This window comes from Buteo buteo, chromosome 27 (genome assembly GCF_964188355.1).
Source record: "Buteo buteo chromosome 27, bButBut1.hap1.1, whole genome shotgun sequence".
In the NCBI taxonomy this organism is placed as follows: Eukaryota; Metazoa; Chordata; class Aves; order Accipitriformes; family Accipitridae; genus Buteo; species Buteo buteo.
The window spans coordinates 3,318,860-3,343,702 of NC_134197.1; the positions used below are offsets into that span (position 1 = coordinate 3,318,860).

Genomic DNA, 24,843 nt, shown 5'->3' on the forward strand with positions numbered 1-24,843 from the left:
AATGTTAATGCCAGGGCTGGACTCCTGCGGCTGCAGGTTCATGAAAGTTTAAGCAGCGGCGGTGGGAACTTGCCGCCCCGCAGGGATCACCTGTGGGCAGCGGCAGGACCCGTGCGGGCAGGGGCAGCACCCGCTCCACCCCCTTGCAGGGGGTATTTGGGGAGACCCAAGGGAGGAGCAGCAGCAGCATCCAGCTGTGCAGCAGCTGGGGGAACCCAAGAACCAGCAGCAGTTTCTGGACCGAACCCATTGGCCTCCTCCAGGACCAGGAGAGCCCCATGGCTGGCACCCCACGGCCAGGGAAAGCCACCTCATTCCAGGGACACAGCTCAGGGCAGCCCCTGTCCCACCACCGCAGCCTGGGGCTGTGCCACAGCTGGGTGCAGAGAGGGGAGGGAGATTTTGGCTACCGGGGTTCTGCTTCGCCCGCCCTAGCCCGGCACGACGCATAGCTGCCCGGGACTGTACCTTTGGAACACCGGCATCGGTAGGGCAGAGCTCCCGGGTCGGCAGCTCCGCCGTCCTCCGGCAGGTCTGCGGTCACCAGCCGACCCCGGGTCCGCTTACAGCCTGTTTCCAGTTACAGCTGGAACAAACAGGGCTCCACGCTGCCGCACCGTGCCATGCCGGCCCCGCCGCCGCCGTGCCTTGCGGGAGAACCATGCCCCGGTCCCATGGAACCAGTCCAGCTGGCCGGGCACCTCCTGGCTGCGGCATCTCTCATCGCATCCCCTTCTCCATCATCAGTTCTGTATTATTGTGCATCCACTCTCAAACGCAGCCCTCCCACAGCTCTCGCAGCTCCAGCCATGAGCCACAGGGATGCCGGGAGCACGGGGACAGGCTGGACCCTTCCAGCAACGGGCAACCTGACAGCAGCACGGCCCTCCAAGACCCCAATGGGTCTCTCCTTGCCCCACCCCCACCCCGAGCACCCATCACACCCCTGAACTGGCTAATTTCAACCCTCTCCAGTTCCTCCCTCCAAAGTGAGGACGGGGACCCAGCATCTCGTGAGCGATGCACACCACGTCCCTGCCTGCCGGCTGCTGCCTGACACCGAAAGCTGCCCGCGAAGGAGGCATTATGGGGAGGAGACAAGCCAGAGCAGATACTGGAAGGAGAGATCAGTTGGGCACAATGTGTCCTGGGCTAAGCACTAGTGGGCACCCAGGAACACTGGCTGATGGCCTCAGGGCCAGGTCACAGCCCCGTGCCATCACCTCGGCCCCAGAGCTGAGCCCAGGGGCCCCGCAGAGCTTGGCTGCGGGGCCAGGCAGCTTTCCTGGGTTAAAACAGCCCCGAAGTAAAAGGAATTTGGGGAAGGGGTGGTAGGAGACATGGGGCAGATGCTCCTGGCGAAGGAGGAGGAGTTCAGGGGAGAAAGCTCTGCTCTGGAGGGCAGCAGGAATGCTGGGACTGTAGCAAAGGTGCGAGTCGGAAGGTGAGATAAAGGGTCTAAAGGCAGCGAGCGGACAGGCGGGGACAACCAGAGACAAGAGGACACCGAACGCCCTGACCCGGAGGAGCCGAGCCCCACGCCACAGCGTTTGTGTAAGGACCAACATCGCACACAAAATTCCCTCCCTGGGCCTCCCCGTTGTGGCCTCCACGAGCCCAAGGGACGTGCCACCCAGCTGGGGGACTCACAGCCACTCACCTGGGGTAGCCTAGCTCGCCCGCATGGCACCAGGCCGGCTCGGTGCTGCCCGAAGTCGCCGGCTCTGCTGGCGTCGTGCTCTTGGCCTCGCTCTCCGCCGGGGACCGTCACTCCCCCGGCAGTGGCAGGACCATATTTGCTGCACAGCAGCTGCAGGCTGCTGCTTTCCAATGCATATTTGATGACTGCTATTATTCTCATCTCCACTCACGAGCGGAGGGACAAGAGCTAATCTTCCCTCTGCAGAGCTGGGGACCGTCAGGGAGGGAGCAGCCACCTCTGGTCCCCATCCCTTCCTCCCCTGGTGACACAGCTGGACAGTCCCCACAGCCCCTTCCCTCCCGGGACATAGATCTGTGCCACCTCCGTGTCACCAATCCCAGATGTGAACAGCTGGTGAATGGCCCTGACCCATTCCTGCCCCCAAACCAATGCAAGTTTAGGAGAAATCACAGGGACATGGGGGTGGACACACTCACACCCCTCTCCAAAGCAGGGCTGGGACCAACTGGCTCCCGAGGCCGGGCACAGAGAAGGGATCTAGACACCCATCATCCCAAAAATACCAGACAGCCCTCTCCTCCTTGGGACGAGCAGGACATCTCCGCCTGCCTTCACAAAGCATCCAAGAGCCTCAAAGCTTCATCCTCCCCTCCTCCAGCCCTGGGTTCCTGCATCCCACCAAACTGGGGACGGTTTTCCAGCAGCGATGGAGCCCGCGGCTCGCCCAAACCCAGGAGCAACGAGAGCATCCTGCTGCAGGCACTGCACTGCTTGAGTCGGGAAAACCTCCGCTGCCTTCTCCTCCACGCAGACACGTCCCTGCTGTAATGCGGTGGGTATTTATTATGCTGATTCCTCAGAAAGCGAGGGCTTAACTGCAAATTACAATCAATAGCCCCAACCCCCAAGGGGCAGGTTCATCATTTAGCAGGCGCAACCAGAGGAATTCAAAACTATTTGCCAGCCATAAATCCTCCTCGCCGCAGCCTCCCGAGCCAGCCCCGCACAATGCGCGATGGCTGGTTGGGGTGACCCTTGTCAGCATTTGAAACAATTAAGCTGTCACTGCGGATCGTGACTCTTATATACAGCCCTGAGCAGCACTTTAAGATGTCAGCGTGATGGGGTGAGGGAAGCTGGCTGAGGCGAGCCCGCCGCAGTAACTGTCTCTCATTGAATTAAATGAATGTATTTGGAGTCAGAGTCTCTTTTTATTACCTTGCAAACGGTTCCTGACTAAATTAAATTATAAAAGGAGTGTTCAGCCAATCAAACCTGCTTGATTGCCTGGAACAGGCATTTTAAACAGAGCACGCCTCGGGCCGCCGCTGTTTCCAGGACTAGATGGAGGGTGGCTGATGGACTGTATCGAAGCCGATCCACCCCGCTTCACACCTGGAGCGCGGCTCAGCGGCGATGCACGGCTGCACTTTGCGAGCAGAGCGGGCCCAGGGACAGGGCAGGATCAGTGCAGCCCTCTGGGAGCAGGGTCCAGCACTAATGAAACCGGAGTCGGCTGAAAGAGCAGAGGAATGGCGGGGGGCTGCAGCGCAGAAGAGCAGACCGCCAGCCAAGCTGCTGAGGGCAGCTTTCTCTGAGCATCATCCAGCCAAGCCTTCCCTCATACAGCGGAGAAAATGCAGCGTGCTGCTCTTCAGGGCAGCAAACCCACAGCTCCTGCCTGCAACTGCTCCCCATCCTCCTGGACACAATAAAGCCTTTCTCCAAACACGCTCAGCAAGGATGAGTGTCTCCAAACACACTCTGAGCACATCTCCCTTTGCTAGCTCCCCCACGGAGCTAACGAGGGGTCTGGCCAATTCCATAAACCTCAGGAGGCTCCGGTACAATCCTAAAGGTGCAGTAGATTTCCCCCCTGCCCTTAGGATCTTGCTTTCTCAGGAATCGGAGAGATCTTCAGGCAAACCTGCTCCTGCACTGAACTGCAGTGTTTGCAGCTTTTAACATTATTGCAGAACAATTAGGGAAGCCGTCTGGAAGAATGAACACTGCAATTAAATGCATGCGTTTTCAAACACAGCTATAACCTTGCTTGCAAAAAAAGCTACTCCCACAAAAAAAAAAAAAAAAAAAAAAGAAGTTAGCTTCTTCTGGCTTTACTATTTTTACTTTATCGCCATTCCAAATTTAATCATGTATTGGTTCATTTTGAACAGGATAAAACGCCCAATTTCCTAAATAAGGAGTAAGGCTAATTAGACAGAGGGGTTTTTAACGATGGCACACTAGACTAGTCAATTTGAAACCCGAACACACTGAGAGGTAGGCACTAACTAACCAAGGACATGTTTTAGCAGGTAACACTGTGCATTTCAGTATCACACAAGCATCAACCGTTTCCCCAACTCCACACTGTACCTGGCCTAAGGACGAAGCCCAGTCAGCAGTTCTGGCTGCCCGTTCACGTGCCAGGGCTTGGCAGGCTCCTGGGTTTGGAGTGAAAAGTCAGAAACTCAGGGACAAAAATGAAACCAGAGGAATTCTTTGTACGGGCAGCTCTGCCTGTGCAACCTTCACAGAAAATTTAAAGGGCAAGTTAATGTGCTGGAACGGCATCCCACCCAATTCACACAGAGAAGTGCTTGCTTTCTCCAGCCAGCTCAGGCATAATGCGGCTAATTTGGAGCTCATTCTCTGCTAGCTGCCACCACGGTCGGGATTTGCTCAGCACTCCAGCTGTGAACAAAGCCAGGGACGGGGAAGGGAACTTACAGAGTTCAAAGTCACCTTCTTAGCTTGGGTATTGCATATAATATCTCTTTATCTCCCATCATACCTCATCAAGTCCCCTCCAGCCTCAGAGCCCTCTTGCAGCCGCTTCACAATCTATTTCCCCCATAACCTCCTGCAACAGCATCCAGGATTCCTCAGGTGGCCGAAGGTAACAAAGAGAGTTAGAAAACACACCAAACCGTCCACCCAGTGCAGGCAGACACCTACAGTTCACATGAAATAGCAACTTTTATTTTCTCAAATAAAATAATCCTTCCATTTCTGCTCGATCAGTTTGTGAGGGGTGGGGAGGAGCACAAAGGAGAGGGAAGGAGCCCTGCTCAGACAAATCTGCTATCAGACCTGTCCTCACAGTTAAGAATCCACATCAGACCGAACCCTTTTTCAATGAAAGAAAATAAAAGCTATTGGCAACTCTTGATCCCAGAAGGAAAGAGCTGTTCTCTATCAGGCACTCTGAATTGTTTAGCATCAGTATTCAATGAAAAAGCATGATTAGAAAAATCCCAGATTTCTGATGAAAAATATCCAGAAAAGCAACGATGTTTAACAGGGCTGGGGTAAAACCCATGGCATGGGATGGTACCTTGAGCTTAAAGAGCCGTGACTGGAATTTAGGGGCACGATTGAGAAAGAATGAGATCCCCAGCAATACTCCTGGGGACTAACGGGCAGGACAAGAGCAAAGGAGGAAACTCCCAAGACAGGTCCTTGACAAGTGATATGCCAGAAGTGAATTCTCACTGCAGTCTATCGCTCTTTGATCATAGCCTGCTGCAGTCTGGCCAGGTTAATCATTCATTAACAAGGTTTCATTTCTCGTCTCTCTCGGTACCAGTTGGACCAGGATGTCCTACAAACTCTACTGCAGAGCTAAGGAGAGGCACAGAGTGCCACATTTTAACGTTAATTGAGGTGGGACCATTACAAATTCACCGGGGGTTGTCTCAGATGCAGAGACTGAAGTCTCCCAACGGTGAAAGCTGCAGAGACAATGCGTCCAATAAGCAGGGGAGGGAGAACTTTGTTTCCGTTTCAGATCAATACTTAAATTAAGTGAATGGATAGGCAGCAAAGCATCAGCAATGGTCTCTCAGCCCTGGCTTCCCTGTCCCAAAGCACAGGGCCAGATTTGTTCACACAAACCCATAAACTTCCCACTGGTTAAGCAAGCCACTGGTAAGTTAACACACAGATCCATCTGCAAACCCTGCTAGGGGCAGGGCAATGCTGGCTGTGGGAACCGTGTCCTGGAAGAACTGGCTCCTTTTTTAAGAAACATTACTTCACCTGAAATGCTGCAAGATGGAAACCCATCTTCCCCATCCCCACTTGCAAGTACAGTAGCCTCATTTTCTGCCTTTCTCCAAGAGAAGGAGCTTCACGGAAGCTTTCTTGGCTGTGGAACACATCTCCCTTTTTCTTTTTCTTTTTTTTTATCTTTTGTTTTGTTTTGTTTTGCTTTTATGTGGTCAGTTCCAATTCTAGTGATTAAAGACAAGGCCAGGCACCAGCGAAGACAGTTACTTCTTTACAATCTGAATGACATCTTCATGCTCCATCATATGGGTTAAGCCCACTCTTTGAGGGCTGTATTTTGTGCTTGTCCCCTTTAAAGCAAGAGGGGGAGAAGGGTTAGAAGACCAGTCAGAGACACCCGAGGACAGGGATTTCATTTGTTGTTAAACACTTACCCACACCAAGGCATATTTGAACTGGCTGGCTAACGATCTGTGAATTCGATGGCACTGCAAGATAGACAGACAGCATGTGAGACAGTTCAATGACACTACTTTGCAACCAACTAGCTCAATATCCAGGAACTAGAAGCAACTCAGGCCTATGTCAGAAATTACAAGTGACTTTTGGGGCCAGTTAACAGCACTTGAAAGAATACAGAACAGACACACAGGAATCACCAGTCCAAATAAAGCCCCATTCCACTGCTTCCATGTGCTTTTTCACTGGGCTGCATTAAGTAAATTTTTTTTAACCTTTCATAGCAGCTAGGAAAGCAACCTGAGGCAGGCAGAATCAGTAAAGGTAATAAAAGGAGAAGCCCAGCTAAACACTGACATGTCCCGAGCTTTACAAAGCACAAATCATAGCAGGCTCCAAGAGGAACCTGCCTTCTACAGACAAGGAAACATAAAAGATGCAGAGAAATTACCACATGCTCCACAGAGGCCCCTTTCCGTAGAATAATGGCGTCTGTAAAGTCTGGTCTCTCTGTGGAGAAGCAGGAGGGGGGGGGGAAAGCATTGGATTTCCATCAAGTGTGTTCTAATATGCTGACACCATCTCACATTGCTTTGTGCTTACTACTCCCAAATTCCTCCTCCCATTACACTTGCCAGATCCCAGGCAGAACAGGTATCCAGGTACTTGGAAGCATCAAATCAGTTCTGTAGACACTCCAGTACCCACAAGTAGTTACCCACACCACACAGTCAACAGCTTCCTCACAATCCACCTGCTCCAGCTCCATTCCAAACACTTGACTTAGGACAAACGCACTCAATTCAAAACACACCTGCTCAAGCAAAACCAAAACACTCTGCAGTTTTCTGTAAAATCCCCAAGATTTCATAGCTTAACAAGCTCATAGAAAGTTCCTTCATCTCCTCACATCCACCCAAGTTCAGAGTCACAGCTGTTCACAACCAAACAGAAACAAGTTATAGATGTGCCTTCATCACTGGGAGAAGCTGCAAGTGAATTATAAAGCAAAAGGAGGATCAAAGGCATTCCTCAGCCTCAGGAGCCTGCCATGGGAATCACCAAACCTCTCACAGCAGGAAAAGGAGACCTCTTCTGTGTAGTGATGGGCTGAACAGTTCATCACAGAGTGTGCATAATAAGGAAGAAAGCTGCAAACTTGGACACTTTATTTCCTTATATCATCATGCAAAGTCTTATGAAAATTCAGCTCTTCCAGTGCAGTGAGAATAGAGGGCCGTGGTGGGATACACCCATGGCTGGATCAGATGGAACAGAAAGCATTTCCCAAGAGCTGAAAGCTGGTTAGGGAGAGTGTAATTGCAGCATTTCCAAGACACAAGAGATCACTGACAGCCAGGCATCCAAGCCCCACTGGCAGCCTGTCTGCCTTTGATGAGCAGCAGCCCTTTACGCCTTTCAAACCTTCTGTTTGGCTAATAGCCACTTACGTCCTCGTTTCTTGGTGTAGATGCAGGTAAGTGCCAGGTATTCCCAGAGCTTCTCCAGCAAGTAGTCCAGGTTCAGTTTCATGCCACAGCTGCAAAACACCAGGAACATCTCCGTGTTTACTGCTGTTGTGATTTAGACATCCAGAAGAACAAGGTGAAACGTCTTATTAAAGTGCTAGGGAACAAGGGGAAAAGTCTTTAATGAGGCCAGTAAATGAAAAACACAAGGTGAAATAAATAGGGCTTCCAGAAGGGCAAGCAGCTTTGAAGCAGCAAAGCCCCAGTCAGATATATCAGCACTTCTAAGCAAACAAGCTAGACTGGCTTACTCTGGCCTGCAGACAGCTTGGAGAAGCCAAGCAGCCTGCCTCTCCAGGTGAAGGAAGCCTGGAAAAAGCTGCACAGCAGCTCTGCTTCTCCCCCCAGCAGCTGCAGGCAGCCCTGGCAGAAGCCCTTTCTTGGAAGAAGCTGGAGAAAGGGGTATGAAATGAACCACCACACCATCCAGGCCAGCACATCAGGCAGCGCGACAGGCTCCTACCTGATTACAACACTGTGGGGTCTCCGAGCAAGACGATCCACTTCCTCCATAGATATCTGGTCAATCTTGTTATAAACCTAAGTCAAAGGAAAAACAACACACCCTTTAGGAAGTCAATTCAGCAACACTGCAAGGAAGTAAGACATGTACACATAGGTGTAACAAGGTAGTTCCAGCATCTGAAACAGAAACTCAGATCCTGTCAGCCAGAGGACAAGCCAAGGCTCTTAGTAAAACAAACTGTTAAAATTCAGAAGCCTAAATGTAAGTTTGGACCTCTTGAAATTCTCCCTTTGGGATGACTTGCCTCAAGTTCTCCAGTATCTTTTGATTCCACTAGAGACCCAGTCGCTACCAAACAGAGCCGTTAAATGACCTCTGGCACAAGGGACCAGTAGTGAAAACCCAAGCGCAGAGCTTGCAGCACAGGAATAGAAGGCTCTGCACAACGGGAGCAAAGCCCATGCCACCAGGACACGCAGCTTGTGCTGCTCCACGGCAGCCAGCCACAAGAGGGCACAGGGAACACACACAGAATACAGCTGCACATGTAAAGCTTATAAAAAGCTCCCTGTTGAGCTGCGCTTTCCACCTCTTAAACCCCAAATCGTTCTCGCTTTAGGAACCAGGAAGATCCAGTGCTTCCTTCAGCAAAGAATGGAGCTGCTTGGTGCGGCAGAAGGCAGGCTGTTTCCGAGATACTCACGTAGAGGCACGGCATGTAGACCCTGTTGCCTACAATCACATCAATGAACTCATCAGGGGAACAATCCTCCCTGAAGAGGACCTCAGCATTGAAGATTTCTGAGGTGAACATTGTCAAGGCCCAAATCCCAACACATCTACACACCGCTGTGAGCTAATGGGCTGAGCTTGCTTGCGAAAGCCTGTTGTCAACCCAGCAAGCACCAAAGACACAGCAAGGCTGTCCCACAACAGGTACCGCTTGACTCATGAGCTGTTGACAGCTTAAGGGTCTCCCATTTTAGGAAAGGATACTATATTCATGAAGGATGAGCTGCACCAACTTCTCAGAGCACTGAGTCAACGTGACAGTTGAGTTGAAGGAGATACCTCCACCCTTCTTCGGCTGCAGGGAGGCAATAAAGCATCTTAAAAAGTCTGCAAAATCCACACCACCCCTACCACCCCCCTCCTTCAGTCTGTCCAACACGAGGGGCAGCACAGAGTGACCTCGGCTTTGAGTAGGCAGCCAGACACCAGCTGTGCTTGCAGCAGCCCAGGAAACCTCACCTTGAAGTAGATATTTGGTTTGCTTTTGTTCAGCCGGATTCCTACAGATTCCAATTCTTTCTCCAGCAAGGCCCTGCAGGGACACTGCACATTAGTACAAGTGAGACTGAGCGCAGTCAGATGACACCCATACCTTTCTTTTTGACTAACATGTTGATATAGCCTTGCCACAAGCTTCCACTACAGCCTAAAAACACAGTTAATGCAGGACAGAGTCTGGTGGAAAATCTAGGCTGACATCCCCGCCTCTGACCAGCCATCCTGTGGGAATGATCCTCCAGCTGAGAAGCCCAAGCCAGCTAGCTTTGCTTCTAATGGAGTACAACCTCCATCTCATTCTCTATAGCTTAACTACTGGTTTCCCAACATGCACGGGCCACAACACTTCAGAAAGCTACCATGTTTTCTGGTCGTGTGGGAACCCCTGAACCTGGCCCCCCACCCCACAGCTCCATGTGCCCAGAAGCCCACATTCACCTCTGTACTTCACCCTTTGTGGCATCCAGCATCATAATAACGACGTCTGCTGTCCGCGCCACAGCTATCACCTGCCGACCTCTGCCCTTCCCTGAGAAAAGAGGAGAAGGCCATACATCAGCAAGAGAAACCAGCTACGAGTTCTGCAACAGATGGGGACTCCTGCCCTGCGCAGCTGCTTGGAAGCAAGGAAAAAGTTCCTGCAGTGCTGTACTGGCTGTAGTCAGCTGCTGGGGGGGCCCTGAGTGAGCGTATCTGGTCAATCCATACTGTCTTATGTCCAGCACAAGCCCTAACAAATACTCTGCTGCTGCTCCTCCACCACTGGTTACATGAACTGGTGTGTGTAAAGCTATCCAAGTACGGCTGCATGGGTGGAAATGACATCTCTGCCAGCCAGGCAGACATCTCCAGACATGTGCAGTGGTAGCAGCTCCAGGCAGCAGAGACAGCTGACCCAGAACAGTGATGTGGGCCTAGGGCCCCTGTGCAGAGGGGTTACATATACTTTCTGGTCAAAAAGAGGAAAGACCCTATTAACCAGGCCATGCTCCTCCAAGAAGAGACTATTAGGAGATTTTCCAAAGTTTCCTAAGGCATCTTCTGACATGACCAGCCAATCAGGACAATGATGAAGCAGAGGAACAAAGCCAACCCCTCTTCCCCGAATCAGGAGTCATGGGAGGACTGGCAGGAACTCAGGAAATTAGTCAAAAGAGGTTACTGTTTAGCTGTAATTTCCCCCTCCGCCTCTCTAGCATCTTTCTTTAGATTTCCTCTGTACCAGAAAACAGATGAGCAAGATAACACTCACGCAAGAAGGTGAGAAGTGACTGGCTTGCTTTGGCTCCCACCTCCAGAAAAGCATCTTTCTGCTACATATAGAACCTTACGTGGGCTCAGGGACAAGAATCGTGCCTCACTTAAGATCAAGGACTCTAAAATTTGGAAAGCCAATGTGGGAACTGTTGGCCCAGGAAACCTGCTAACATTTGAGACACCCGGATACACTATTGAGGGCAAATCCCTACTTTACATGAACACAGAGATCAGCCAACCTTGTGCTGCTCCTTCGATGATGCCAGGCAGATCAAGCAGTTGAATATTGGCTCCTTTGTACTGAAAAGGAAACAGAAGGACGGAAAGTTGAAAGCCTTATGCAGGGACCTGAGCTGCCTCGAAAGCCCCAAGCACGTGCTGGGGTCCAAAGCCTGCAGAGAGTGGAACTGAATGAACCTGACAGAGCAGGACAGCTTTGCACAAAGCTGATGGCTCTGTTTTGTCAAGGTAAGCTCCAGAGTGTTTCCTATGAAGCTGCATTCAACACCACATACTGTGGTACGTTAGGTCCTGACCTCCTAAAGCATCACATGATTGCAGTTTGACAAAGTACCAGGAAAACAGGACAACAGTCACATTATCCTGAGCTGGTGAAATAGAATGAAAAAAACCCCACCTTACTTCTTGATCTAATGAGAAAGCACAGTAGCAAGCAAGTGCCACCATCTCTTACTGAGACAGATCAGAACTACTCAGATGTGTTGCAGGTCTTACAGTACCAGGAAATAAAAGGACACTTTCATTCATCAGATCTGCAGAGGCATTAGCTTTCACGCTATTGTTGCCGTAAAGTCCTCTCAGTAATGGCTTTAGCAATGGCTGCATTTGGATGCTTTACAATATTTGTGTTCGTTTTAACACGAATATGGTTACTTTCATTATTTAACCCCATTTTCAATTCTGACCCAGAGCCTCTCATTACTCTTGGACACTTTTCAGTTTGATGCCCTTTATCATTTGCTTTGCTGATGGGTGCTTAGGCCACCACTAATAAAACTCCTCAAGGATGGGAGTAGTTGTATTTTCTTTCCAAATTGATCACAGTACAGATTGCCTCTTTTAAAGCTTCATTAAAAACAAATCTGTCAAGGTTTCCAGCCATCTGGTCAATGGCGCCAATAGCGGTTATAAAAAATTCAGTGGAGAATTGTCGTATTGCTCTGGTCAGTCGAATGGCAGCAGATGAAACCCCGATCAGGCAGTCAATCCTGAAGAGTTATGTAGCCTCGGGAAGTGCTAAATCAGCACTGCAGGTTGCAGAAGACCTGATACCGCAAACACTCAAGACCTCCTAAAGTTTAAAGCAGAAGTCAGCAGAGACCTTTGGATATCACCGCTTCTTAGTGGTAGCACAAGCGTAACTGGTGTAAACCGACATATTTACTTGTCTGGGTTTCTTACTGCCACTACTGTGCTGAAGGGAGGAAAATCCTACTTACTTCTATAACTCCTGGGATACACGTCAGGGTTGTGAACTCATAAGACGCAGCTTCACTGGCAGTTGAGGTCATTAAACTCAAAAACGTGGACTGAAATGCAAGAGATCAGCATCACTAGAGATATGCAAATCAAAGCACCGGTAAACATTCAGCAATACAAGCAACACCAAAGTGTTCCTCAGCTTTTGGAAGTCGCATTGTGGCTGTTCAAGGCACAGAGACTGAAGTGATGATGGGACAGCCAGTGCTTTCACTGAACGAAGGCAAATCCTGGACTCTCGCCTATTTTCTCCACAGTCCTGTGGCTGGGCAAGACCCGAGTTTCAGGCTGTTACCACAGGGCACGAAGGAGTGTTTGCCCTAGCTCTAACTTTCAGCTCTTGGCATACAATAACCTTCTGTTAACTCATGGCAAGAATGTGAAAGATGAAGAGAAGACGGATATCTGCTTTATAGCCACTGCTAACCACGAACTGGAAACACACATGCCACGTGGTTAACGTAGACACTCACTGACCTTACCCACAGAAGGAAAACCGATCAGCGCCACCCGGGCATCTCCAGATTTCATCACATCGAAGCCTTCTCCTTTAGCAGCTGAGGATTTGGAGGGCTCTAGCAACTGAGCTCTGTATTTTGCAAGCTTTGCCTTCAGCAGGCCGAGGTGGTACTCAGTGGCTGGAATAACACAAATGCAACAACTGGTTGACAGAAAGTTGCTGATAATTCACTTCTAGAAATAGGAACCTTAAAAAGGAACACTAAGGGTCTCTGTCAACATCTGAACCACTGCCACACACACAAGCTACCCCCTAGGCATTCTGTAACCTTTTGAAATACTAGCCATTGAGTGCAAACCTTCTGGTATCCTGCACAGAAAGTCAGACTTGAGGGAAATAAGAAGCCAAAAAATTCCTGGGTAAAAGGAGCAAGCAAGAGGGACAGCAGGTATGGGAACAAACAGGTGAAGGGAGCCAGTTAAGGAGAGAAAGATCACAGAGGGAACAGCTGCTCCTGGGCAAAGGCCCTTCCTTACACCAGGTCACATTCAACACGCCAAAAACGCAGGATTTTTTTCCCCCTGCTCTTGACAAGTTTTAAAGACATGTTCAACTTGGAGCTTATGTGTGTGAAAGTACTTAACTGACTTATTTTTAGCAAAACACTTGAATTTACACCCGATACAGAAAAAAAGAAGGCAGTTGTTTCCCTTTGTAACTGGGAAGGGCACAAAATCCAAGAGATCACATGTCTTACTATTTTTCCTTTCCATTATTTACCACAGCCTAAAGCCTCCAGAAGCAGCAAGGTGCTGGGCACCCACCCCAGCAGAAGCCGAGGGGAGCTCTGCTCCCCAGTCCCCTCTCTTTTAAGTCAAAGCATTTCAACACCAGCTCGGGGACCCCGCAGCTGACAGCCCTGGTCCCCCTTCGCCAGCAGCACTTGGGGTCCTCGGCCCAGCCCCTCCGCAGGGCCCGAGGCTCCTCACCCGCACGGGCCAGGGCTGCAACGGCGGGGAAAGAAGGGGGGGCTGCGGCCCTCCACAGCCTCCCTGGGTACTTTGCCCCCCCCATACACCCCACCTCAGCCTCAGGGCTCACCCTGCTCCCTCACCTGCCCCAGCCCCCCAAGACTTTCAACCCCCCCACACCCCGCCACCCCCGTGGCTCAGACCGTCCCCTCTTCCCCCAAACCCCCTCCCCAGCCCCTCCATAACGCAGCAGCCCCTTACACCCCCAGTCACCCACCTTCCCCCCTCCACCCAGGGCTCTGCCCCGCCCGGTCTCCCCATGTACCTCAGCCCCCCCCGACCACCCCCACCCCGAACCTTTGTTCTTCTGCGTGCGGGCGATCTCCTTCTCGATCTCGGAGATCTTTTCCAGGATGCCCATGGCGGGGGCCGGCCCGGCCCGCTCGCCAGGCCCCACACGCCTCACGCCGGAAGCGCCGCCGGTCCGTCCGTCCGTCTCCCTCAAACGTCCGGGCCGAGGTTCGGCGCCTTAAGGGGCTTGTGCACCCGCCGAGTCGCTCCGGCCACCTCCCGTACCCCGCGTTCTAGGGTTCCGCCCGCCGTCGTTCTTTGGGACACGGGTGGGCGCCCACGGGTGGGTGGGCGACACGGTCTGACCGGGGAGGAGGCTGGCAGTGAGAGCTGCCCGGGAAACGAAGGGGGGCTAAGGGGAGCTGCTTGTAGGGAAAGGGGTAAGGAGTCGGGCAGGTTTCACAGGGAGACACCCCCCCCCACCAAGGCTTGCCCCCCTCCTGCTCCCCTAATTAAGGCCGGATCCTGCATTTAAGGCAATCAGCAGTTTATTCGATTGCCGGAGAAACCCTCGAGGGAGGAGATGAAGCACAGCTCCCCCTCTGGAACCGAGAAGCGCTTTGGTGGACAAACACACACGGACACAGGCCCCTTAAATACATTTCATGTTTAATTTGGACATTGATCGCTCTGCAAAACACCTCCTCAGCCCCTGCTCCGTCTGCCCACAAGTGCACCCCTTCTGCAGCCAGCATGGTTAAAAAGACACATCGCAACCTCTTGTAAGACCAAATACCCCATTTCTTACCCCAAATCCTCCCCCGGTCAGTTCTCTCTCACCACACTGCGACATACGTAACATCTCTCCTTAGCTCATCAAACAAGTCAAAGAAAAAGAAAACCAAAATGAAGGCTTTAGAGGAAGGAAGCTCTAAACACCAACAGCCCCGGTAAACCTCTCGGCTCCATGACCTGCTCTCCACCCGCCACACACGTCCCATGGGGTGGCATCACCCCCAAAGTTTTGGATTTCAGCCGAAATTGGCTTCAGGACGGTGGGAAGGAGACAGGCAGAGAGCAGGATGCTCCTTCCCCACCCTTCTCGCCACTTATCAAGTCTCAAAGAAAAACTTCTGAGGTTTTGGGGTAGTTATACATATTAAACAACCCCAGGACCCTTTCTAACCCAGCTTCTGCCAACGACCCCAGCGTTAACTCAACTAAACCACGTCAGAAACCCAAGTGTCATGCTGGCACCAGCAGCCCCGGAGAGCGCAAGGAGACCGGCATCGTCACCAATATTGCACACAGACAGCTCCGGAGGGCTGGAAAGAGCCCTCGGAGCTGGATCCCTGCGCCCACACAGCACCTGGGAGGGGGCTTCACCCCCACGCTTGGTTACAGCCAGTCAGCACCGCCAGCTTTTGCCTCTAAAACCAGGACGTCTCCCAGCACCGTGAGGAAACCCCTCTCCCCGAAGGGGACGAGTTTCTCCGAGAGAAGCAGAATAAAATGGGAATCCGCTTCCCAACTGCTCTGCTCGCAGCCGCTCTCCCTTCGCGCCTCGAATCACTCTCCCGCTTGCCTTCGCACTACTCTACAAATCTACCTGCAACAGCCAAGACAACGGCACACGCTTCCTTCATCGCAGGGGGGGCTCCTGCCCCGCAGAAGGGCCAGGGCTCCCCCCTTTCTCCCCTGAGCAGGTCTCTCTCCATTTGTGCTGGGGAAAAGGATTCATCTGCGGCAAACAGCTCGCACGAGGCGGGCGATTTCCGCATCATCTCCTGAGACCAGACCAGCCGCTTCTCCGATCACGCAAGATCCTGACTTGGAATAGAGGGAAATGGGCTCACCGAGACCTGAATACTTTCTCGTTAAGGCTTAAACTAGCAATTCAGCTGCTGCAATAAACCATACAGACATGCTGCCAAAAGGAAGAAAGTTAGTTAAAAAGAAGAAAACCCAAACCACCTTGGTGCTAGGCATGCGGAGGCTTCGCTTTCCTCTCCCAGGCGGCAAACCCGTCCTCAACACCCACCCGGTTAGCGCATGACACAAGCCTGCTTTAAGGGGGTTGTTTGTAAAACAGCCAGAAAAACGCAAACTAAACTCTCACAAAAGCCCCGCTGGTGGGACTGTCACATTAAATATACAACCAAGGCCAATTTGTAAAATGTCTTTAAAAAAAAAAAAACAAACCACACGCGCATACACACACACTTTGGCACACAAGCCTTAAGTTATATCACTTGAAACATTTCAAAGTCAGAGGAGAGCTACTGGGGTTTTTTTGTTGGTTTTTGTTTTGTTGTTTGTTTTTTTTTTCTTGTTTTTGCCTTGTAAAAAGGTATCAAGCAGTGGTGTTGGTGAAGCATGAAGAGCAAGTACAAATGCTGAACAGTCCCAGAGCTATCCCTGTGATGCTGCTCAACACTTGTACTCCCGTTACTTTCCCAAAGTGGCTAGCATACACGTATATAAAAACTAACGCAGACATTCCCGGTTTTCAATGTGAAAACGGTAAAATGTAATTGAGTACTTGTGCATTTGCCATAGGGTCCTTTGGAAAAGGAACCATAAAAATATATAATTTTTTTAATAAAAGTCTTTTTTTTTTTCTTTTTTTTCTTTTTTACCCTTAACTTAAGTAAAGAGCAAATATACACCTATAAGCAGAGTTCAGATCCACTTTACTGAGAGCCTGGAAGTCCATACATCAAATTAATTCCCAGTGGCGTATCCAGACACCGGAACAGCTCCCAGCTCCAAAGGGCCGGCGTTCCTGAAAGATCTGCAGCTCCAGCTAACCTTGTTAGCCAGCGCGAAGCAAAGACTTGTTCAAGCCTTATCTGTCTCAGCCAACACTCCCCCCACAGACTCTGCAGCTGAGCAGTTCTCTGCCAAGCAGAGCCTCACACACGGGACCCAGCTCTGGGAGCATCAGAGCTGGCAATCTGGGCAACAAACCTGAGTCCTGGCGGTTTCAACCCATATCAGGCTGTAACAATGAAAACATAAGCATTGAGCTTATATTTTCTTATTACTCAGAGGACAGACCACTGATTCCAGCTACTGAGAAACAGCTTCCAGAGGAGAGCCAGGAGGAACTTCAGTGATAGAGAAACTAGCTGTGCAATAAGAAAGTGCATTTAAAGGTAGCTTAAAACCAGATTAAAGATCAAATCGCCACTCGACAGGAGGGAGAATCAAGCTCCAGCAGCCACGCTCCTTGGGCTGGGTGGGTTAACATTCAGGCTCTCTCTCACGAGTCCGAGGGGCAGGAGAGAAGCGTGCATTCCCGTGCTCCGACAGGGACACAGTTCTCCTGGCAGGCCATGCTCTCCTGCCCGGTTTGCTTCTGTGCGGTATCAGTTCTGGACAGCTGTCATCGGAATTCGTAGATAGGAGCACTGTGCTCAGGAACATGAGTTAAATTCAATGACTGATACCTGGGAAAGAAGGAAAAGATGGACAAAATGATTACACAGAGCAACAGAACTCCCCTAGCACTAATGGCTCCTGCTTGGCAGGCCACAGAGCAGACATCCTGGTGGCCAGCTCTTCTCTTCCCCTTTACAGTCTCAGAGGTGTTCAGGCACCCAACACCCACTTATCCATGGTGCCAAAACCCTGTGAGGGCTCGGCATCATTCCTCATTTCCATTCCCGTGCCTTTGAGCTACCTGCAGCCAGGCTGCATTCGAGGTGGGCTGACTGTGGTTTTTGGACACCTTTTGAAGTTCAACAACTTTCATGTTCAAACGGTGTTTGCTACAACTGCAAATTACACTCAGGTCTTTCAAAGCTTAGCTTGACGGGATTTGTCTGAAAGCCTCCCAGGTACCTTCCCTCCCCCTGAGAGATTTCAGCCACCCTACAGATTCACTTGCTGCGTGTGACAAATATTGAAGGCTGTCAGAGGGAAAAGAGCCCTCCACAGCTACTTGTCAGATGGTTGGCTCTAACAAGAAATCAACCAATTAACTTTTGACTGTTTGCTGTGTCTTACAGCAACACCCTAAGGACCTTGGACTACAAAGCACTGGCCTAACAAGATTTCTGCCTGAAGGGAGCAACAGCCAAGCTGTTACATGCGAGAAAGCACCAAGCTCCCTCCCGAAGGCCCCTCCGACATCCTCTGAAGGGCCAAGGCATGGAGAAGCTCAAAGCCTGAATCATTGAGCAAAGTGCAAACTGAGGGAGCACAACCCTGCACACAAGATCAGGCTGCCTTACACTTGCTTGTCCTCACAGGAGGGCAGAAGCAAGCAAGCCCTGCAAGTGTTTGAACTGGAGACAAGGCTTCTGAGGGATGATTTTAGTGAACCACAGCTGGTGTCTGCCTCCTAACGTACCTCACTGACACAGCAGGCCATTGCTTTACTGGGCCACAGCACATCTCCAGACCTTGTATCTCCCCTGCTCCACCTTGCCAGCCCAATCATCCCTCGCCATGCAAAAAGGGCAGCACTTTATACCACACGGATCGGCTGCGCTAGCCTGCTCTGGCCAAGCACGGCACACACGCCCTCCCTTCTGCCCTGAGGTCCAGCCACCAGACTGAACCGCCTTCCCAGCCCAGAGAAACACTGCCTGGACACTCCCAAGGCTGCAGACATGCAGAAGAGGAGTCACTGCTTGGTTTGAGGAGCCACCCTTCAGTCCACAGGAGGAAGGAAGCTTCCTTACCATTCTGAACTCCTATGGTAGTAATAGCCCTCTATAGATGCTGCTGACTTCTGGAAGCAGATGTAATAGAAACCAGCAAAGGAAGCACCGCTGATGTCTTTGATAGTGTGATCTGGGACTAGGAATTGTTCCTGCACACAAAACACAGACTGCATTTTAAAATGTCGGTCAAATACTACCCCCCCCCCCCGCCGAATCTGCCCTCCCAAACTGAATATTGGCACCCATTAACACAAAGGCATTCCTGGCTGAGCATTCCCTGCACTCACGGCAGCCCAGACTACGGAGATTAGCGTGTTCTTTCACCACCTGCCACTGCAGGCATCTTACAGGGAAGCAGACAACTGAGAACAGAACCAGTCTGAAGAGTGCAAGAGACCAGTTTCAGTTCAACACCTGCCCCCTGCAAACCAAGCCAATTGCAAAATCAGGAATCGGAGCCACGTGATGATGAAGAGAAGGCTCTGGGGAGACCTTATTGCAGCCTTTCATACTTATAGGGGACTTATGAGAAGGATGGAGAGAGACTTTTTACCAGGGCCTGTAGTGATAGGACAGTGGGTAACAGTTTTGAACTAAAAGCAGGTAGATTTATATTAGATATAAGGAAGAAATTCTTTACTGTGAGGGTGGTGAGACACTGGAACAGGTTGCCCAGAGAGGTGGTAGATGCCTCATCCCTGGAAACATTCAAGGTCAGGTTGGACAGGGCTCGGAGCAACCCGGTCTAGTGAAAGATGTCCTTGCCCATGGGCGGGGGGCGTGTACTATATGATCTTTACAAGTCTCTTCTGACACAAACCATTCTATGATCCTATGATTTCCTCCCCCTGTAGCTGCACAAGGCTCATGTAAAGAGGGAAGAATCAGTCCAGCTGAAGAACAGAGAGGTGCGGACCGGCCAGTCTGCATCAAACACACATGTCCCACACAGGGACTGGAGACACCAATTCTCTCGTCCTCTGGAGCATCACCAAGCAAGATTTTCCTGTTGTGTTTTTAGCCATGACTGCAGCCTCTAAGGATGCAATTAGTTGGCTAGACAGGAGTCACACTGGAATTTGCAAGTATGGTGGGTTACGAGGTTGGTAAGGTGAGATCTTTCATTAAACCATCATAGCTGAAAAAGCTTTCAGGCACCACAAGCCTCTGTCAGTCGCTTGTAAGCAGCTCATCAAAGGAGACGACATGCAGAGTTTACCTTCCATCTCATGAAGACATAGTCCCCATTTTTCAGATCCTCATAATCAAAGTCATCAGAGTTAAATGTTTTTGCATACTGGTAAAAAGCCTGGAACTTCCCCTGCAACAAAAAAAGAAAAAAAAAAACCAGGATGCTTACTCCAGGAGTAGAGCTCACTAGTGCCAGCTGCTATTTATGAGGGAAAAACTGCTACAGAACAGGACCTCCTCACCAAAGGGGCTGCTCTTCCCTTGGAGCAGTGCTAAACGCACACCCCAGGACTAGCACAGGGGAACACAGAAGATTGCCAGACACCCACTGCCACATCCAGCCCAGCTGGAGAAGCTCCTACACTTCTAGAGGAAGGTATTTTGACTGAAACATAATAAACATCAAAGTCTGGCAAACAAAATCTGGCCCTGATCCAGAGCACAGCGGCAGACACACCCTATCGCAAGCAGAGGGCTGAGGTGGCTGAGACACAGGTACCAACTGCCCTGCCTGTGCTAGAGGGGCACCTCTCCCCTTCTCCACTCCATTTTGCGACAAGCCTTCAAAATAAGGAGCGTGGTCTCCTAGGGGGTCAAGAGATGGGGATTGCTCCTGGTCCCTTCCAACCCCATGGCGAGCAAGTGGAAAACAAGATGCCCCCTCCCTTTCCATAGATCACAGCCAACAGTCCGCTGAAGGGACCTCTAGTTGCAAAGATATCAGTGAGGAAAGGTGGGAGACACCCAAAAAGGACAGGTTTCCAGGCCCTTTTGACAGGTTTTGCCTGGGCACACACTGCACCTCACCTCCAAACCAGCTGCTCAGCCAGGACTGCATCAGACCCACATCTGCTCCCCAGATTTATTTACCCAGTGTTTACGATCCACATCTTCATCAGCATCCCACTTGCGTGTTAAGAAAGGGTGCTTTTTACTGATTATTTCGCCTTCAAAGAAAGTGGTGAGGGTTGGGTACTCCTAAGAGAGAATGGAGACGAACGAGAGGTCAGAAGATTGGTCACCTAGAGACAGAAACTCAAACACAGATAGAGGTGCACGTGCTCAGCAAAAAGCAGCATCGTGCAGCAAGAGCTCTGGGCAATCCGAAGCTGGTGCTCACATCGTCCCTCCAAGCAGGACGCTGACTCATCCTGCCCCACACCTCTTAAAGCCTGACTTGTATGCACGCACAGCCTCCACCCTCTTATTCCAGCCTCTCTCTGCCTCTCCATTCACTTCATGAAACCAGAAGGAGCTGTGTCAGAGCTGGACTGCGGGGAAGCTCCCAACTGGATGATCACAAGTGACCGCTTACAGCCAGCACCGCTCCCCAGCAGACACCAGGCAGTTGCTGCGTGACCGCTACAGAGCCCAAGGGGTGGATTAAGCCACCCCACCAAGGGAGAAGGTGCTCCTCTTCAGCTTTGCGTTGGCACTGAATTAGAACACAGGCAGGGAATAGCAGACTCAGCTGGGGTAAGTGAACTTCTCCAAACGCTCCCACGTAACGACAGACACACAGTGCACTGCAGCCAATAGAAGCATCACCCCTGGGAGACAGTTCTCACTGACAGTCCAACACCAGGAGCAATCTTAGAGGATGGATGGGGAAGGAAGTATGTAAAGATCTGACTGTTTGGGTCCCGGTTTACTTTCTTTCAGCAACACACCACCACAGGTAGAGTGCCTAAAGCTGACCGCAGGGTCAGATTTGGTTGTGCTCAGACTTTAAGGGCTGCCAGATAAGCCTTCCTCATTCAGGACTCCCACTGAGGCCCAGCATACTTGCTTGACACACGAAGAACAACAGACTGAAGTTATTAAAACTATATAGTGGTCAAATCTACTCTATGCTCAAGCCCTCCACTTTCTATTTCTGGTGGGTGGTAGCTTCTCCCACCCCACCAGGAAAAAGAAAAGCCTTTACACGGCACCTTTTCTTGTTGTTTTGCAGTTAACACTCACCTCTGTAAGGCCTTTAATCTTCAAGTATCCACAGAGATAGGAGTTTTCCATATCCACATGCTAGAAAAGAGTGCAAAGTCCAACCATTAGCATAAGCATGAAGGCACCCAATTGATCCAAAGAAGTTTCTAACCCCTCCAAGGCTAATTTCAGCTCCAGCCTGTACAGCCTGTCCAGCTTACTGCCCAATGCTCACGCTGGCAGCCCTTCCCATGACTGGGAACCACCTGGAAAGATCTTTTACAGGGGCCCAGCTCACCTCTGACAGCCTCCACATCCCAGGCCTGACAACACGCACCCCACTTCCAGCTCCATCACACTGAGGCAGCACCCTCTGCCCAGAGGTCTCCTATGGGAAGCAAATCCCCCCCCTCTCCACCCAGAAGGAAGGAGACTCACAGTTTTCTCCAAGTGAAAGCACCACTGGCAGAAGCACCCACATCCCCAGCCCCCACATTTCCCAGTCAACCGCTACCAGCAAACTGGCATTCAGGGGAGAGAAGAGTAAAAACCATGTATTTACTGGAGATAATTCAGGCTAGAGGAAGAAAGCACAGCCCTGAGCTTTGCTGTCTGCTTATTTAACAGGCCTGACTGACACCTCTCTAACATGCTACCTGTACTCTCTGCCTAGTACCCAGCACGGTGCATGCCAAAGCCTGCTCAGAAGCCAAACAATCTCTTGTGCGCTTTGAAAGAGGCCTTTCTCCCAGATCTAGTGCTTTTATGCCACCCTTCTTTTGAGTTACAGGGCTGCAGCTCAGTGCTTCTGCTGTGCAGAAGCTAGGCAGGGGGCTGCGTCTGTTCCAAGCACCTTTAAAACCAGGGGATTTTCTAAGCTTTTCCCCGACATCCCCAGATCTGTTTTCAAAGCAAGAAGTGAGTTTTTTGGGGAAGTGCAAACATCAACTGTGTGAAGATGGATCTTCCCCACCTGTGATCAAAGAAAAGCAACGTTTCTCTGCGCTCAGCACAGGGAGAGCAGGCAGCCACCTCTTCTCAGCTGACACGCGCAAAACAGCAGCATTTTTAGCACAAAGCCACAGCCAGCCCCTGCGAGAAGGCAGCGTGCAGTGAAGCTGATCAGCCATAGGATGTCCTCACCACAGCAAACCACACCAGGTACGCTTGTGCTGTGGAGGACCGTACGTGAAAACAAACAGTCCAGTTCAAACACTACCCTATCTGCTGACCCTGGGGCTCTGACACTACTCCACAATGCCGGCACACATGGCAAGCTTTATCGCTGCACTTGCTGCACACTCAACCACAGTTCCTCAGATCCTGTGCCACCAAACTGGGAACAAAGCTGTGACTCGCAGGGTGCTCTATAGGAAAGCGTGTATCAGATGTCTGGCTTGCCCGCGTACTAATGACTCCACACCTCACCAGCTCTGCCCAAAGCAATCATGCCAATCCCTAGGACTAAAAATAAAGCACACAGGGCGACAATGACTGCAGGGAGGAATGGGAAAGCCACATGAGCCAGCGTCCTGATTCCCCAGCACAGCTGGGCACTACAGCTGTCTGGCTGCATTCCTGCCACAGACAAACCACCGCACTTCTTCCCAGGCTCTCTGCTTAGCCTGGGGGAGCCTCTGACAGCCCAGGGACAAGGAACCCTGGGTCCCAGGTCCAGCCAAGCCATGCTCTGCCAACCTAAGACTGGGACCTGGATCTCTGCTGATTTCCAGCCAGGCCTGAAATACAGGCTGTCCCACTGGTAGGGACTTCCCAGAAAACCACCTGCTCTAAGCTGGTCTCTTACCCTTCTGCCCTGTGGCATGGAGGTGCACAGCCACCCAAGAGCCTGAAGGGAATGGGGGAGGGATCCTGGGTTATGAACCTTGCCAGGACCAAAGGGAATGGGGCAAAGAGGTGGAGGAGAAAGGTCTGAGTGCAGTGAGCCCTCCTCAGGGTTTGAGGGGAAGGGATCAAGTAGGTGGCCCTGGGACCTCACTGGGCCTGAGGGAAAGGAATCTATACCAGGGCCTGAGAGGAATAGGACAGGGTCTTTTCCCCTGATCTTGAAAGGAAGGGAAAGCGCACGGTGGGGGCAGGATAGAGATCTCTCCAGAGCCTGAGGACTCACAGCCATTACCAGGCTTGATGGAACCAGGGGAATCACAGGGAGGCACTGCCAGGTCAGAGAGGAAGCGGGGCAGGGAGGACCACAGGCCTTTCTAGGCCTGAGAGGAAGGGTCCCCCTGAGACCTCCGCCACCCTGCTCCCACCTCACCGGGACCAAAGGGAATGGGAACCCTGGGACTAAAGGAAAGGGGTCTCCCCTGCCTCAGCCACAGGCCTCGCTGGGGCTCAGGGGATGGGACACACAACAAGGTCCGGGCTCTGAGGGAACTGGGGGAGAACAGACACCGACCCCAGCCGGGGGCTGAAGAGAACGAGGGCGGGGAGAACGGCGGCGGCGACCAGAGCATGAGAAATTCAAGCGACTGGGCCTGAGGGTACGGGAGACTGGACGACCGCGGCTTTAGAGTCCGAAAAGGAATAAAACGAGGCGACCGCGGCCTGAGGGGACCGGAGGGGCGGGAACGACGACCGCGGCCTGAGGAGAGCGGGGCCCCGCCGCGGCGGGCCCAGGGCTGAAGGACGGGGTGGGGGGTAGGAAGGAGGCGGCCGGCGGGCCCCTCACCTGCATGACGACCTCCACCTCGTAGGCATTGCCCTTGCTGCGCTGCTGCCCGCGAAACTTGGCACCGCTATAAAGCAGCGAAGTGGCCACCCCGGGCTGCGCCGTGTTGATGGGAGGCGGCGGTACCAGACTACTAGCGGCCGCCCCCGAGGGAGGTGAGGAGGCCGAACCCGCCGCACCGCCCGCACGGCACCGTTCGCTCCGCACCGGCATCTCGGGAGGGTCCCCGGGCGCCAGCGTGGCCGGGGCCGAGCCGCGGCCGAGCGGCACCGCCCGCTCCCGCTCCCGTTCCCCACACGCCGAGGCCGCCGCCGCCGCCGCCGCCGCCAGGCTCAGGGCCTCCCGGCAGCGCCTCCGCGCCCTCCCATTGGCCCTCGCGGGTGTTGCGGGAAGGGCGGTACCGGGCGACGATTGGCCGCCGCCGCCTGGGGACGCGCTTCCTCCCGGCAGGCGCGGCCGCG

At 52.0% G+C, this 24,843-nt stretch overlaps 2 protein-coding genes across 2 annotated transcripts; both read right to left on the reverse strand.

The window, feature by feature from the left end:
* Positions 1-4,502: 4,502 nt before the first annotated feature.
* Positions 4,503-14,096, reverse strand: DRG2 (developmentally regulated GTP binding protein 2). Its single transcript, XM_075058417.1, has 13 exons — positions 13,967-14,096; positions 12,656-12,816; positions 12,139-12,228; positions 10,918-10,978; positions 9,860-9,950; positions 9,383-9,455; positions 9,128-9,218; positions 8,835-8,932; positions 8,129-8,205; positions 7,588-7,676; positions 6,588-6,646; positions 6,112-6,165; positions 4,503-6,027 (listed from the first exon to the last, which is right to left on the reverse strand). The coding sequence occupies exons 1-13, from the start codon at positions 14,028-14,030 to the stop codon at positions 5,941-5,943; spliced, it is 1,095 nt and encodes a 364-aa protein (XP_074914518.1). The 5' UTR covers positions 14,031-14,096; the 3' UTR covers positions 4,503-5,940.
* A 458-nt stretch (positions 14,097-14,554) lies between these two features.
* GID4 (GID complex subunit 4 homolog) lies at positions 14,555-24,735 on the reverse strand. The gene is made up of 6 exons (XM_075058456.1): positions 24,383-24,735; positions 21,730-21,789; positions 20,635-20,742; positions 19,793-19,894; positions 18,592-18,722; positions 14,555-17,352 (listed from the first exon to the last, which is right to left on the reverse strand). The coding sequence occupies exons 1-6, from the start codon at positions 24,593-24,595 to the stop codon at positions 17,289-17,291; spliced, it is 678 nt and encodes a 225-aa protein (XP_074914557.1). The 5' UTR covers positions 24,596-24,735; the 3' UTR covers positions 14,555-17,288.
* Between the last annotated feature and the right edge of the window lie 108 nt (positions 24,736-24,843).

Bases quoted from the DNA above. Each gene is read 5' to 3' on its own strand.
- DRG2 (XM_075058417.1), bottom strand. From the start codon at position 14,030: ATGGGCATCCTGGAAAAGATCTCCGAGATCGAGAAGGAGATCGCCCGC. The intron at 12,817-13,966 runs GTTCGGGGTGGG...GTGTTATTCCAG, and splicing joins CCGCACGCAGAAGAACAAAG to CCACTGAGTACCACCTCGGC. The intron at 6,647-7,587 runs GTAAGTGGCTAT...GCTTCTCCACAG, and splicing joins CTACACCAAGAAACGAGGAC to AGAGACCAGACTTTACAGAC.
- GID4 (XM_075058456.1), bottom strand. From the start codon at position 24,595: ATGCCGGTGCGGAGCGAACGGTGCCGTGCGGGCGGTGCGGCGGGTTCG. The intron at 19,895-20,634 runs GTAAATAAATCT...TTTTTGTTGCAG, and splicing joins ATGTGGATCGTAAACACTGG to GGGAAGTTCCAGGCTTTTTA. The intron at 17,353-18,591 runs GTAAGGAAGCTT...CTTCTTTCCCAG, and splicing joins TACCATAGGAGTTCAGAATG to GTATCAGTCATTGAATTTAA.